This window comes from Eurytemora carolleeae, unplaced genomic scaffold (genome assembly GCF_000591075.1).
Source record: "Eurytemora carolleeae unplaced genomic scaffold, Eaff_2.0 scaffold308, whole genome shotgun sequence".
In the NCBI taxonomy this organism is placed as follows: domain Eukaryota; kingdom Metazoa; phylum Arthropoda; class Copepoda; order Calanoida; family Temoridae; genus Eurytemora; species Eurytemora carolleeae.
The window spans coordinates 258,769-274,472 of NW_019396484.1; the positions used below are offsets into that span (position 1 = coordinate 258,769).

General features: G+C 30.8%; 1 protein-coding gene across 6 annotated transcripts; it reads right to left on the bottom strand.

The window, feature by feature from the left end:
* Positions 1-346: 346 nt before the first annotated feature.
* LOC111704126 (uncharacterized) lies at positions 347-14,328 on the bottom strand. Of its 6 annotated transcripts, none has more exons than XM_023476267.1 (14): positions 14,261-14,328; positions 11,057-11,105; positions 10,113-10,160; positions 9,977-10,035; positions 9,878-9,916; positions 9,452-9,511; positions 8,294-8,353; positions 7,749-7,805; positions 7,268-7,324; positions 7,129-7,185; positions 5,629-5,688; positions 5,372-5,434; positions 2,191-2,259; positions 347-533 (listed from the first exon to the last, which is right to left on the bottom strand). In XM_023476267.1, exons 3-13 carry the CDS (start codon positions 10,157-10,159, stop codon positions 2,222-2,224), a joined length of 597 nt encoding a protein of 198 aa, XP_023332035.1. In that variant the 5' UTR covers position 10,160; positions 11,057-11,105; positions 14,261-14,328; the 3' UTR covers positions 347-533; positions 2,191-2,221. The 6 variants fall into 6 exon arrangements, with proteins under 6 accessions (XP_023332035.1, XP_023332031.1, XP_023332030.1 ...); XM_023476263.1 differs by lacking the exon at positions 14,261-14,328 and adding an exon at positions 12,751-12,828 and having other exon boundaries at positions 8,294-8,350; XM_023476262.1 differs by lacking the exon at positions 14,261-14,328 and adding an exon at positions 12,751-12,828.
* Between the last annotated feature and the right edge of the window lie 1,376 nt (positions 14,329-15,704).

Sequence of the window (15,704 nt, forward strand, 5' to 3'; positions counted from 1 at the left end):
GAGTCTTTGCTCCAAACTCTGATTTTCTAATCCCATATATCCTTGCCTACCAATGTTTTTCCATTTATAATTAAAACAAATATATTTTATGGTGTTCAATTTTATACCTAATTTTTGTGTAAATACTTTTTTTCTGTATACGTTCATCTAATTTTTTTATTTTTTCTTTTTACCCTAATTTTTACTCAAGTATTACATTTTCTTTTCTCTCATCGTTCTCCTTTCTATAAACTATAGTTTTTTCTATTTTCTTTCTCTTTCTTTTTCTCTAAATTAAAGCCAATTAAATGGCAATACTAGTTATGTGATTTAAAAGTTACATTTTTTCTTTTCACAAAATTTCAAAAAAAAACATATTTTTTATTTACATTAATAAATTTACAATTATTCACGGAAAATTATTGAAACGCTACTTGTACATTAAAACTATCAGTATTCAGGAATTTAAAAGATATAAATTAAGCAATATTATAATTTTTTATATGTGATAATCTAGTGAAGTTCTTGGTAATGTGCAGTTCCCTCTGATTCCTCTAAAATTAAGTTTGGATTAATTTATTTGTATCTTGTACACCCTTATATATATATATATATATATATAGACTCAGCCAAGAGCATGTATAATAATTGTATTATTGTTATTATTGTATTACAGATGTTTTAGTTTAAGTCAGGTGGCATTGTTCGATTTACAAAGGTACCCTTGACACCTTTAACTGATGAATAATTAGAAAGATATTGGCGTTTTTCCTGGTTTAAAAGTGCTGGGTCAACTCTACGTCTACACTGGGTGGTGTGGATGAATCTTAGCATTGTTTAGATAAATGATAAAGCCTTGGTTTGAAATCGATCTTCGTTTTTCTTTTGACTTATTTGATTTCTTGAGAACGGCAAAGAAGACAATTTGATGCCAGTCCCGGGTTGCAAAAATCTGGACTTGGGATTTTCCAATTTGTCTGATCTTGGCAAGATTCCACGACCAGGCAGTCATCCATTCACGTACGAGGGAGCTAGAGCGAAGGGAAACCTGCCTGTCCCGGGGTGCAATTTTCCTATTTCACAGTTTTAAGTGTTTCAAGGTATGGAAAAATACAATTTTAAATGTCTATGCTGTCAAAGCAATTGCCGAAGTAATTAAATGTGATCATTTATTTGTAGAGATACATGCCTGATTTACAACGGTGCACTTTTAGCTTATCAAATTACACAAAGATTCAGCCTGCTTATAAACAGCTATAAATGTTTAAGACAGAATCAACTTTAAAGTGTCACAACTTCTTTGTATTTTACCGCTCTAACTCACTTATTTCACTTAACAAGTTGTAAAACTATACACATGGTTCACTCAGAAGGAGAAGGTCAAATTTACGGGACATCCCTGGTACAACGTCATAGCTTCTCTAAATTTATGGGACATCCCTGGTACAACTTCATAGCTTCTCTAAATTTATGGGACATCCCTGGTACAACGTCATAGCTTCTCTAAATTTATGGGACATCCCTGGTACAACTTCATAGCTTCTCTAGATTTATGGGACATCCCTGGTACAACTTCATAGCTTCTCCAAATTTATGGGACATCCCTGGTACAACTTCATAGCTTCCCTAAATTTATGGGACATCCCTGGTACAACTTCATTATAGCTTCTCTAAATTCTGATTTTTTAATCGCTGTTTAATAAGAAGTTGAAATTTAATACACTTGAGATTTTAGTCTTTTTTCTTCATATAATTGATCAGCTCCAGAAATTGTTTTAAAAATGAGTCTTTGCAACAAGAAAGAACTTAAAAAAAAACGTTGACTTATTTGAAAGTAAAAATTCTTTTTCAAAATCATTTAATCATCAAAATTTCTTAAATGTAGAATTAAAAATAACAAGTTATTCTTTGGTTTGTCAAATTCAAGGTCGAAACGAATCAATAGATAAATAGATAGACACACAAACTGTGTCTGAAATGCCGCGAAATTACTAAATTTCGACATTATTAAATTGTTGAACTGCATTTAATAAGTCATAGAACAATTTCCTTCATTAACTTGACTTAAAACATTCATTCTTAAGGATGAGTTGAAAAATTGTATGACAAATATTTCCAATGTTTTTGTAAAATCAAAAAAAAACTTTAATTATAACTGGCGCCCGATAGTTTCACCCTTTGCTTTAAGGATTTGAATAAAACAATTAATACCTTGTGTATCTGGATACGATGGTTCAGTCGACTAAAGTTGTCTCAAAATTATCCCATCATGTAATGATCCTGAATATCAAGATTCAAGCTACATTGGGGAAATCTGTTCTATTTACATTGGTACCCTTGAAACCTTTAAAATGAACAAAATGATCGTAAGTAATAGATTTTAAGTAATGCGCAACTGTCACTTTGCAGAAAAGCCGCAAATGAAAATAAATAGTTTACTGTTGTAAATCAGAGATTGCCATTTTTGCATGGAGGGTCACTCACATAGATCAAGGATGATATGCAAAGTTGCATCATTTTTCAAGACAGGGTCGAATTTAAAGTGTCACAAAGTCTTGGCCTTTATAATTTTTACCTATCTAACTCTCTTCTATCTTTTTTGTAACCCTAGACATGCAGACATTTTAGGCCCGTGAAGCACTTGTTTAAAACAAGTTTTAATTAAATAATTGTAAAAATATCCCATTGGTTTCAGCGTGAGAGCTTTCTTTGGATCTCTGTGCACTTGAAATTACACTTAAAGTCCCTTTTAAAGTCAAGAATGTTTGGTTATTTGTCTTCTCGATTTATAAGAACTGTTAAGTTGTTTATTCTTATTGTTGTTTCAACATATTGCTTCTTCATGTTTAGTTCTCCTTTCAAAATTGCTTCTAAGGAATTTGAAAAAGACAAGAGTAATATCTATATATTTAGAATTTGTCAGGTCTCAAGCTATATATATATTTAGAATTTGTCAGGTCTCAAGCTATATATATATTTAGAATTTGTCAGGTCTCAAGCTATATATAAATTTAGAATTTGTCAGGTCTCAAGCTATATATGTATTTAGAATTTGTCAGGTCTCAAGCTATATATATATATATTTAGAATTTGTCAGGTCTCAAGCTATATATATATTTAGAATTTGTCAGGTCTTTAGCTATATATATATATTTAGAATTTGTCAGGTATCAAGCTATATATATATATTTAGAATTTGTCAGGTCTCAAGCTATATGTATATTTAAAATTTGTCAGGTCTCAAGCTATATATGTATATTTAAAATTTATCAGGTCTCAAGCTATATATATATGTATATTTAAAATTTGTCAGGTCTCAAGCTATATATATATTTAGAATTTGTCAGGTCTCAAGCTATATATATATTTAGAATTTGTCAGGTCTCAAGCTATATGTATATTTAGAATTTGTCAGGTCTCAAGCTATATATATGTATATTTAAAATTTGTCAGGTCTCAAGCTATATATATATTTTGAATTTGTCAGGTCTCAAGCTATGTATGTATATTTAGAATTTGTCAGGTCTCAAGCTATATGTATATTTAGAATTTGTCAGGTCTCAAGCTATATGTATATTTAGAATTTGTCAGGCCTCGAGTTATATATATATATATCACGGTGGACTAAGTCAGTGGGGTCGGTCAAATAGGCCTAGGATTAGGCCGGGTACTGTAAAAAGTCTGAACGCGCTATGGGAATTGTCAGAGTTAGCCCTCCGACGGGACTATGTCAAGAAAATTGACCCCTGTCGTATGTTAGTCTGGTTAGGGCGACGTACTGTACAGAATATGGGCAAGAACCGGGCTTCCACAGAATCGGGTCAGTAATATATGTTTATTTAGAATTTGTCAGGTCTCAAGCTATATATATATATATATTTAGAATTTGTCAGGTCTCAAGCTATAAGTATATGTAGAATTTGTCGACAGGTCTCAAGCTATATGTATATTTGGAATTTGTCAGGTCTCAAAAACTATATATGTATATTTAAAATTTGTCAGGTCTCAAGCTATATATGTATATTTAGAATTTGTAAGGTCTTAAAATGTATACTTAATATTTGTCAGGTCTCAAAATGTATAATTAATATTTGTCAGTTCTCAAGATCATATTTAAAATAAAAAAGTGTAAAACAAGAAAGCATACAAAATCCCCTGAAGTTTTAATTGGATAGATCACTGTGATGTAGAGCACAGTTGCAAGCTCTAACGCAACAATCTATTAGAAATTTTCCAATTATAGTTCTGAAAAAAAATAAAAAAAAAATACTGTAAAGTTCTAAAGTTTACATGTCCAAGGCTACAAAAAGTCAGCGAGGTTAAAGTTAAAAACCCTTCAAAGTCCACCAAGTACTAAAAACTAGCGCAATTTTTCATAGTTGTCATGTTCGAAATAATGGAATATGTTAACCGTTTAGAAAATATTTTGATTAAGAAAACTTTTGTTGGTTCGTTTTTTGCAAATATTTTCTGTCAAGGCCCAAATTTGCATGGTATAGTATAAGAAACAATTTTGAAAACATTTACTATTCTGAAACTATTCCAAAAGTTTACCCTAAAAGTAAATAGACTATAAAAAAAAACATTAATTAAACATATGAATATATTTAATTTCGAAATTTTTTAATTAATGAACTGATTTCTTACCGCAAACTCTTTTTTTTCCTTACATCTGAACAACCCCGTGTCAGAGACATTTGGACATACCCCAANCCCCCCCCCACCTCCCAATATATATAAGAGAAGAATTGCCCAATCATCATTAAATGAACAAACTTGGAACGAACGGCAATTGGTTGAAAAGAATGGTCTAAAATTATTCTATTAATAACACCTTCTAAATCAGAAACTCTTTCTAAATCTGAATGAATTAAGTCTTTACTACAAGCTCTGATTTTATAATCCCTATATCTTTGTAATCCAAAGTCGTAGACCTTAGATATTTCAAACCATGAACTCTGTTAGACCGGAACGGGGATGGAACGATTGGACAAATAGCAAACAAGGAACAAACGATCCAGCTGAAAGCCCTCGTTCTAGAAAGAGGAACGAACGTTTAAAAATATGAATACGCCCAATCCTAGGCATAGCAAGAAGTTCATACAAATACAGTGAAACCCTTAATAACGAATACATCGAAAGAATTCATCAAATGTCGTATTCTTCACTTTCTGATAATGGAATGTTGCAGATATTTAGTTTCTTAATTAAATGATTATAAAACTGTTCCCACATATTCATGGATATTTATTTATTTTCACAAATACTGAAATTTACATAATATAGTATAAAACTCATTGAAAAATTGTAAAGACGACATTTGATTAATTCTTCCGATGCATTCGTTATTAAGAGTTTCACTGTATTATATATCAACTCTAGACAAATATACCTCTTTCATAATTAGATACCATAGATCTTAACTGCCTCATTATTAGATTGTCTTGTCTATATCCTTGAAAAAAGAAAATGTAAAGCATTAAGAAAATGAAAATAAAAAATCACCACAATTTTATCTTCACTATATAGGATTCCATGGTGCTTCTCGCCCATGTTCGCTTATAACTTTAAATTGTTGCTCTTTTAACTAATTCTAATAATGATTTTTAACAATGAAATAGTCCGTATAAATTAATAGATTCTGTTTACCTTTATTAGCTGGTGTTACTGATCTGAGCTGTCTGAGAATCAAACCGTCATGAAGATAACCTGGAACAAGGAATAGTTAGAGATCGTTTTCGTGAACAAAAAATATTTCAAAACAAACAATATTTATCAGAAACGATAGTTTTGTGTAGAAAAATGAACAAACTACTAATATGAACGAACGATTTATTCGATCAAACGTACTGAATTAAATAAGACGTTTTTAAACGAATTTTGGAAAGAACGATATTATTTTACTGAACAGACAATTATTCTTAAAAAAACAAACTTCATGAACGAGCGATCTTACTGTCAAACAATTTTACTGAACAACCAATCTTTATCAAAAAACAATCTTACTAAATGAACAATCTTTATCAACAAACAATCTTACTGAACGAACAATCTTCATGAACGAACGCTCTTACTGAACAAACAATCTTTATCAACAAACAATCTTACTGAACAAACAATCTCTATCAACAAACAATCTTACGAAACAAACAATCTTACTGAACAAACAATCTTTATCAACAAACAATCTTACTGAACGAACGCTCTTACTGAATGAACAATTTTATTGATTTAGAAAACAAACTACATTGATGGAAAACAAATTACACTGATGGAAAACTAAGAATGATTCTGAAAACAAACAAATCAAAATTTTACTGAACAACTGAGAAAACGAACGCTGATAGAATAAATGGAAAAAAAACTAAAGCACCCATCTTTTCAAACAATTTAAAGGGATCGTAAGCGTAATTATGATTTAAAGGGACTGTGAGCGTAATTATAAGAGACCCTTAATTCAAAGATGGACGTGATCGATTCACAAAAGAAACCTTAAAACCTTTGTACGATCAACTATGTTGAAGATATTGTCGTTTTTCTAAGCTTAAGAGTGTTAAATTCTGATAATTTCCATATGCTTTCCTGCTGTAAAAATGAGCTTGTCACTTTTGTATAGAGAGTACAATCGGAAATAATCAGTTTAATAAATAGTAACAATTCTAAGGGAAAATGCGTTTTCGAAAGATGGCACGCCCATTAAGATATATATTTACTATCAAAGTTGTCTCAAAATTCCAAATCAAATCGTAATGATGTTATCTTTAAAAAAGAAGTAATTAGCAAATATATCAATAAAAAGTTGTTTACTTAAATATCATTCTGAAATCGCCAGGCTACATTTGATGCATAAAACGAGCTGGGTCGACTCTTTACGCATGTACCGGCATGGATCGTCCAGAGAAGCTGTCATTTAAAACAGCTTCTCTTTGATTACGTGTAAACTTGTATTTCGAAAAAGCTGTTTAACAATCAAAACTTAAAGAAAAATGTCGTCTTTTTTGTATTGATATAATCGCTTACCACTGTACTAAAATTTTATAACTATTTCAGTAACCGAAACTATATTGATAAATATGCTGATTATTGTATTTAGTGTTCACATAAATATTAAAACAATAAAAGCAGCTTATTTTTAGCTGCTTAGCATACCTTTTGGAGAGAGCCCTGATCGAAGTTGTCTCAAAATCAAACCGTCATGAAGATTACCTTAAGAAAAAATAATCACATTTTAAACCTTCAAGTGAATGTTTTGACTTTAGAAAAAGTATTTTTTATATGTTTAAAATACCTTTTGGAGAAACCGCTGATCGAAGTTGTCTCAAAATCAACCCGTCATGAAGATTATCTTTGGAGAAAAATAATTAGATTGCAAAATTTTGAATCAATTTAAAAATACTTAACCCTATCCTTTTTGTCTAATATGGATGGATGACTTTGTCCTAAACCCTATTCCATTTTTGCATATTTGAAATGGCATGGTCAAGGGCTTTTCAAAAATGTATAATTTTTCATTTTTTGGACAAGTTTTTTTTTACTATATAGCTGGATTTTGCGATAAAAAATTCAATTTTTGCAAATTTCCAATTTTTTTGGCAGATTCTAAAAGTAGAGCACAAGAGCTTTCCAATGATGCATCATTTGTTATATTTGGACATCAAATATGGGATTTAGAGGGGGGGTCAAATTGACCCCCCCCCCAGCACATCCTGGTTTTCAAGCACCCCACCCCTCTCCAGCCCACCAACGAAATCGTAATTGTGTTGAAATACCTTTTGGAGATACCCCAGATCGAAGCTGTCTCAACATCAAACCATCAGAAAGATATCCTGCCAAAAAAAAAACTGAATACACGTGACTTAACAATAAGAATAAATAAAAATATAAATTTGATAAAGTAAATTTTTTTTTAAACTTTATACTATAGAGCAGCATAGGGGGGAAATTAACATATAAATATGCAAGCTGTTAAACAATTCGAGTCTATGCCTCAAACTTAAATTTTCGAATACCAATATCTTTATTTTTTCAACATTATGGTGTTTACATTTGATATTTCAAACTTCGATTTGAGTCTTTGCCACATTATTCTTATCCCTATATCTTTGCAACCCAACGTTTTAAATCTTTGATATTTCAATCTTAGATATTTCATCTGAAAAAATTCAAAGTTTGACATACGATGTGGGTTGCACAGATATATGGATTAAAAAATCAGAGTTTTTGGCAAAGACTCAATTCCTTTGTAATTTGTAGAGCTCTATATATTGAAAAAAAAAATCAAAATAGATTAAATAAACAGTTCTCTTTTTCATACCTTTGGCAGGTAAACCAGATCTCAGCTGTCTCAAAATCAATCCATCATGCAGATAACCTGCTAAAAGGAATCTTCTAATGTGTGTACATGTAATAGCACAGAATTTAGATACAATATCATAGAAAGCCCATTTTGTAGACAGAAAAAAATCAGTTTCTTATAATAAAATTTCTGGAGAGATAATTTGATAAAATGAAATGATTTAATTTTTTTTTCATTTCTCAAATATTAAACAAAACAAATAGTTAAAGATCTCTTGAGAAGCACAAAAATGTTCTAAATTTCTAATATGTAACTGACATAATTTTTGATAGAGATGAACGCGCTCGGATTTTTTTTGTTAGTTGGTTCATCGTTTGTAAACGACCCATTTCGTTTTTTTCAATCGTTATAGAAAAAAATTATTTTGTCTGTTCTCAAAATTTTTGTTCATTTTCATTCTTTTTGTTTTTTTTTAGAGAAAAAATTGGTCGTTTTGTAAAAAACTATCGTTTTTTAATTCTTAAGGAAAACTTGTTGTTTCATTATAAAAATATCGTTTTCTATTTCTTCTCTAAACGATCATTAATTGAGTGTTTTTTTTCTGCTGAAATTCAAAATCTTTGGCGAAAAGTTTCGTTCGTTCTCAAAAATTTCGGTGGGTAACAAAAACGATGCTGATCTCTACATGTAAAAGATACAATATAATCCGACTGTTCAATGATGTCTTACTCATAATTATCTTGCCATAGCCTATTATTTTTTTAAGGTTGGGCTTAGCCAAATTCTTAACCAAGTGCCGTGGCTATAAGACAAAAAAAAAGAGTGGAGGTCTTACGAGCCTATGTAGAAAAGAAAAATTTCTTTGGTGCAAATAGTAAGTTTTTTTTTCTTCAAACTTTGATTTTCTTTTCAGTGCAATACAAATAATAAAATCAATGAAAGTCCTCGCGTACCCAGCACAACAGATTGTTGATTAAAAAATGTTAACAAAAAAATTGAGTTTTATAATATCGGAAATCCAAAGAGAAAACTCTGCAAAATATTAAATCAGTCTCGCCTGATAAAGACTCCAGGGAAAAACTTGGCAAGTCAAAAACAAACAAACTAACTATTTACAGAAAAATCGGCCGCTATTATTTTTTTTAACATGTCTAAAATTATGAATTTATTCCATACCTTTATAAGAGTTTGGAACTGATCTCAGTTGTCTGAGAATTAGACCGTCATGCAAAAATCCTAGCAATATATATATATATACTTTGCTTATCCAGGTGTCTGTCTGTCTGTTTGTCCATTTGTTTCCAATAAACCGATTGGGCAAGCATTTTGTGTGTAACCTCACATAATCCCAGGGAAGGTTTTTGAATGCTTAGAATTTAAAAAATGTGTATCAAAAAGCTTTTTATTTTTGTGACATTTTAAAAATGCGCGAAAAAATATTTGAAAATCCACGAACTTTGTTGTTATTGTTTTATACTTTAGTGTACAAGGAGAAGATGCTGTTTAAAAAACATGGAATCAATTCCAATTCAGAGCGATATCAAAAGTCAAAAGGAAATATTTATGAACTTGTAAAAACTTTGCAAAAATAACAAAAAATACCTTTCTTGTGAAGAGGAGACGATGAAAAGGATTGAGTATCTAAAAAACTGTTTGTGAATATTTTTCTTAGTTTATTATTTTCCTTAAAAAATTTTAAACCTTTTTGTTCCCAGGGTTCAGAGCGTAATTGACGAAGTATGGTGCCCTCGTAAGGGTATCTAAATATCAGTTTAATTAATCTAAATAAGGAAAAATTTAAAATATTAAATTTAGGATTAACTTATAATAAACTCACCCTACACCACCAGATAGCACATCCCTAGCTTGGACGCGTGGAGACATTCTGAATAAGTTTACTTTACGATGTGGATTAAAAAACTGTATAAATAGCTGAATTGCCCGTTGATGCCCAATAAATTAAAAAAAATCGAAGAAAAAAGTCATATAAAAAATTGAAAATTGGTTTAAGAAAGGAATTGAGTATTTACCATAAATTCAAATTGTATAATCTCTATATAATCGGAACCTTAGATTATTTGATCTAACAGAATGCATAGTTTAAAATATTAAAGATCTACGACATTGTGCTGCAATGAAACCAGAGATTGTGGCAAAGACTCGAAATTCCTGTCAAGGTTTTGAAGTGTTTTTAAATACAATATAAAGTTGTCTATAATTATCCAAAAATTTAATTGTTTTATAGTTTTTTTCTTCTTTCAATTATTAACAATTACAGCTTGAGGTTAAATACTACTTACATCTTTGTAACCCAATGTCGTAGACTTATAGATACACATCAAACTGTGAATTGTGTTAGATCAAATAATCTACATGTTTGAAATATAAAAAAGTTTACACCATAAAGTTGCAAAGATATAGGGATTTGAAAATTTGAGTTTGTGTAAACGAAAACTTAATTTATAAAATTTTAATTGCTTTGAAAATTGTTATTTTATGTTTAACGTACAACTAAAGCAAAAACTTCGGAAACATCGAAAGAATTTATAAAATGTCGTCCTGACAACTTTTCAATGGGTTTTATACCATTATACCTAAATCTCAGTAATTGAAAAACTTAATAAATAATCATGAATATGCGTGAACAGTTTTAAAGTGCTCCATATAATTTTTCAATTAAAAACTAAACATCTGCAGCATTCCATGAATCCTATAGTTTAGAATACGACATTTTATGAATTCTGTATATATCTCCGAGGTTCTGGGTTAAACTGTATTCACCTGTGACGAGATACCCAAGAAGGTATAGTTTCTCTACTAGATACAGCGCCTATAATAGCTATACTATCTAGATGTAAAACTCAAGGAGTATGAAAAAGAAGGGAGATATAACTGACGCTGCCGACCTACCATATGATTTTACTTGCAGACGGGTACTTCATTTGAATAAGAAATATTTGTCTGATGTACAATTGCAGCGTATACAATAACCTATTCAGAATATTTCTGATACAAATGAAGTACCAAGTACCGTCTGCAAAGCATGTATAATCCTATGGTAGGGCGGGCCGCGTCAGTTGTATCTCCCTTCTATTTCATACTCCTTGGTGAAACTTCAGTAAGAACCAGAAAACTTTGGAATACGAAGACGACTGTAAAGAAAACTTTAACTTTTTAATGTTTTTAGAAAATTACTAGTTTTAAATATTAATTTTGTGAAATGGAGTTGTTTACACCCCACAATATACGTGTCCCATGTGCTCATTGGAATTTGAAAAGTCCAATGTAAAGTTATCGATCGCTTTCTGGTTCTCACTGTAAAAAAACTATTTTTTGGGTTTCGCCCTTAAAAGGTTAAGGACAGCAAGTCCAACAGTTTTTTACACGTCATGCCAAAATGTGTCATATGAATTTTGTCCTGATACAATTTGGTTATTTCTATAGTTAATTGATTTTTAACATGGCAGAAATAAAAATATATATGTTAGATATTTTCTTTTTTTGAGAAACAAATTTTAAACAATTAGCTGTGAGCATTTTATACAGGAAGTCAAATTATTTACATAAAAAAATGTAGCCTTTATAAAAAAGACAAATTAGAATCAATGGAAATTTAAACCCCCGAGGGATTCAATGATAAACCCGATCGGCCGAGGGCTTGCGGATTTTGCGGATTTTTTGTTTGCCTTTGTAGATTTTCAAAGTATCTTTAGATGAAAATATCCCGGCGGGATTAAATGAAAATTGTTGCATACCAAAACCAGCTTTTTAAAAAGGAATGATTATAATTTGTCTGAGAGTAAATGATACATTTCTTAATTACCATATCTTATTTCTAGCAAATGGTTTAAAGTTGAATTAGCGACTCAAATCCTTCCTTAATCTTTAACTTTGAATCGGTGGTTCAAATTTAAACCAGCAGCATTAGTATTAGATAGTTAAGTGACGTAGCTCGAATTCATTAAATTCGGTCCATGTAGATTTTAAAGGATTTGATTCTTTGCCACAAAATTAAATATGCTATAGTTCCTTTTCCTCTACAATATGCTATAGTTCCTTTTCCTCTACAATATGCTATAGTTCCTTTTCCTCTACAATATGCTATAGTTCCTTTTCCTCTACAATATGCTATAGTTCCTTTTCCTCTACAATATGCTATAGTTCCTTTTCCTCTACAACCTGATGGTGGAACTGGAAACCTGGGATATTTAATCTTACATAATTCACAGGTTGACATATCAAAGGTCTACAACATTGGGTTGCAACTTGCAAGATTATAGGGATTAGAATATAAGAGTTTGTGGCAAAGTATTATTATTATTATTAAGTAGGGGTTCCAAAGCGCGCATATGGATTTAACTCGCGCGCAATTGCGGGCCCTGTAATTTCTGTGCAATTCTGCAATTCTCGAAATACGTTATAGTTGATAAAAGTGTTACAAGTTAATGCTGATTTGAAGCTTGAATTTTACTTACATATCAAACCTAAAGGGAAAACCCAGAGGAAGGTTTGAAGCATTCCCTGGTTGTGATGATACTGGTGATATCTATTTCTCTTTACTAACCTTATATACAGACTACAAGAGGTAAAGAAAATATAGAGCACCGAGGTCTCTCACAATACAATATGAGTCTTAGTAATATAACTTGACTTATCTTTCCTTGCTTTTAGAAACTAATTTATTTAATAAAACTCTATGTCACATATTGGACCGGTGTGACATTATAAAAATGGTCCGGGCGTGAAATAATGAATGGATAATGTGACACTTCTTGAAATTATACCTCCACTGAACCACGTCTAACTGAAGTAAACTTAATATTGGTCAACTTATAATTTACATTTGTTCAACATTGCATTCTGGGTCACTATACCATACTTAAGAAACTATTCCAAAATGGATGAATATATTCAATCTTAATACCCACTTATTTATTCCAATGATTTGTTTTCCAAAAAATCACGTTATCCTCTTATGGTTTTATAAATATACACTGCTGTATAGTAGCGTCACACCTCCTACTCTCCTTCAAAATATGCCTCTTCAAAATTCGTATATTCATTTCAAAATTAATTAATATTGTATAACTGTAGTTTTAATACAGGGTTTCAGGGTTCAATATACCTTACTATAACTCATCATTTACAATGGTTTATATAATTTTATTTGTTTGTATAATTTAAGTGGTATCAATTCAGTATTGTTGTGAAGTAAATAAAATGGTCAATGGAAGAGAAATGTCAATATTATATACTTCACAATAATACTTAATAAGGTTTTCTCTATTAACATCAAAGAAAACAATAGTCAATAATGCTTTATTTAGAACGTAACCTAAAAAAAAAGAGATAATTTATTTGTTTTTTTTTTGTCTCCCCCATCAAAATATATCAGGGGAGAGGTTCCAGAGTCTATCCCACCCAAACAAAACCACAATTGGCAATAATCAATTTTCAAAATTATAATCATGGATATCTCTAATTCACACATTTTCATACACAGTTTTAAGGGTACCGTTGTCTCTGGGGCATTGTCATCTTTGCATAACGAGTAACTTGATATTACGCTTACTTGAAACTATCCCTTTCAAGGATTAGAAGTTTAGAGTAAGTGCAACTATTTAGTTACTTTCTAATCAAATCTTTACAGTACGTCGTTATAGTGTTCTACTTCTAAGTATTACTATAAAAACTTCCACGTACCTGTTAAACCGTATGCATGACATATCCTAATATACCGTAATAATGTAGTAAACATAAATAAATAAGTTAAACCATTTAAAGGATTGGTAAGTGTATGAATGAAGATGGCTCTCTAAATAATTTATGATGCTTTCCGGTCCATCTAAATATTTACTATTAATGTTCTTTTATACGTTATCAATCTTTTTACTGTAGAATCACAGAAAATTCGCAAAATTGTAATACGAAAATTCCGAATTTTTAGTTCTGGTCTAAAGTTTAAGGAAAAGTTACTTAAATTACCTTTCTTCTTAGTTTATTCTTAAGTATTAGATATAGCTGTTTATTTGAAACCTTAAGAACCATTGAAAAACTATACCAGAACTAAAAATTGCGAATTTTCTTATTACAATTTTGAACATTTTCTGAGATTCTGAGATTCAATCTTTTTTAAACTTTAGATTTCGATAGAAACAATTTATTTACACATTTTTGTTTTTTCTAAATTTTTGATTTTGAGAGAAAACAAGATTTACGAATTGTTTAAAAATTTCCAAAAAATATTGAAAAAACACCATACAGGAGAAATGCACAAAAAAGGTACAATTTTGCACCAGGCGCCGCAAATCACACTTTTTTTTTACTCACCCTGTACTGATTGACCTTTCAAAGTGAAGTACATGACCTGTACAAATTGTAAAGGATTAGCGTACATCTCAGACTACACAGGCAACTTATCTCCTTTCACAGGGTGGGATACGTAGGCCCAAGGATTTTAAGGCAAGGAAAGTTATTTCAGAAGTGTACACATCTTTTGTACTGTAGTGTACTGTCTCTGGGCGGTAATGTAAACACAAGACGGATGTCGAAGTCTGAAATGGGATCCATCTTTCACATAAAAAGTCGATGAAATATTCTGGTCATAGGAAACTATTATGTTAATTATCAAAATTTTCAAAATTTAATGCTCTTAACCTCCTCGGACACCAAACGATCACTGATGCATCTATTCTTGTTTACAACTTCCGCCCAAAGAGAACTGGTTTCAATATGTACGCAGAGTATACACGACCGCAATAAACTTTCCTTGCCTTACATTCTTGCGCAGGCCTAAGTTGATTCAGCACGACATGTTATACGTTTTTACGATAGGTTTTTAGAATGCCATTAATACCCATTCAAGGGAAATACTACATTTTTAAAAATGAAACATAACATTTATGAATTCAGTCTTTTTTGAACTTTTGCGTTTTGTATCGAAAGGATCCTTAAATATCCCTGAATACCGATGTTTGCTGATTTACAGTACTTGTACACAATAGAACGTGCTGTGGAAAATATAGCATATTTTAGCTGATAATCGATCTCTGTAACTCTCTTATCTCTGGCATACATCATAACTTTATATACTATAACCTGTGCAGTACATGGTTTTAGCGTACACTATTTAAAATTCGGGTTTGTCAAAATTAAGTTTTTGTTTTGCCTTTGTCAGAGAAGGATTTAGTCAATATTTATTTGAATATTTAATTTTTTGTTGGGGGGAGGGGGGGTTAGTTGTCTTTTGTTTGGGTTGTTAGGGAAGGCAGCCAAATTCTTGATATAAAAATTGAGGTTTTTCATAGCTCACATGTTTTCCTACATTTTTAAAATTCCAAACAATCAAATTGCTAAAGACCTAGTTATCCGGAGAATATGAGCTAGTCAGATTATGTTCTAATATTTTTCAAAGTAAACAAAATCAAAA

Excerpts from the sequence above, each read along its gene's own strand:
- LOC111704126 (XM_023476262.1), bottom strand. The coding sequence starts at position 12,793 with ATGCTTCAAACCTTCCTCTGGGTTTTCCCTTTAGGTTTGATAT. Across the intron at positions 7,325-7,748 it reads ATCTGGGGTATCTCCAAAAG|ATAATCTTCATGACGGGTTG; the intron begins GTATTTCAACAC and ends TTTTCTCCAAAG. Across the intron at positions 5,689-7,128 it reads ATCAGGGCTCTCTCCAAAAG|GTTATCTTCATGACGGTTTG; the intron begins GTATGCTAAGCA and ends TCCTTGTTCCAG.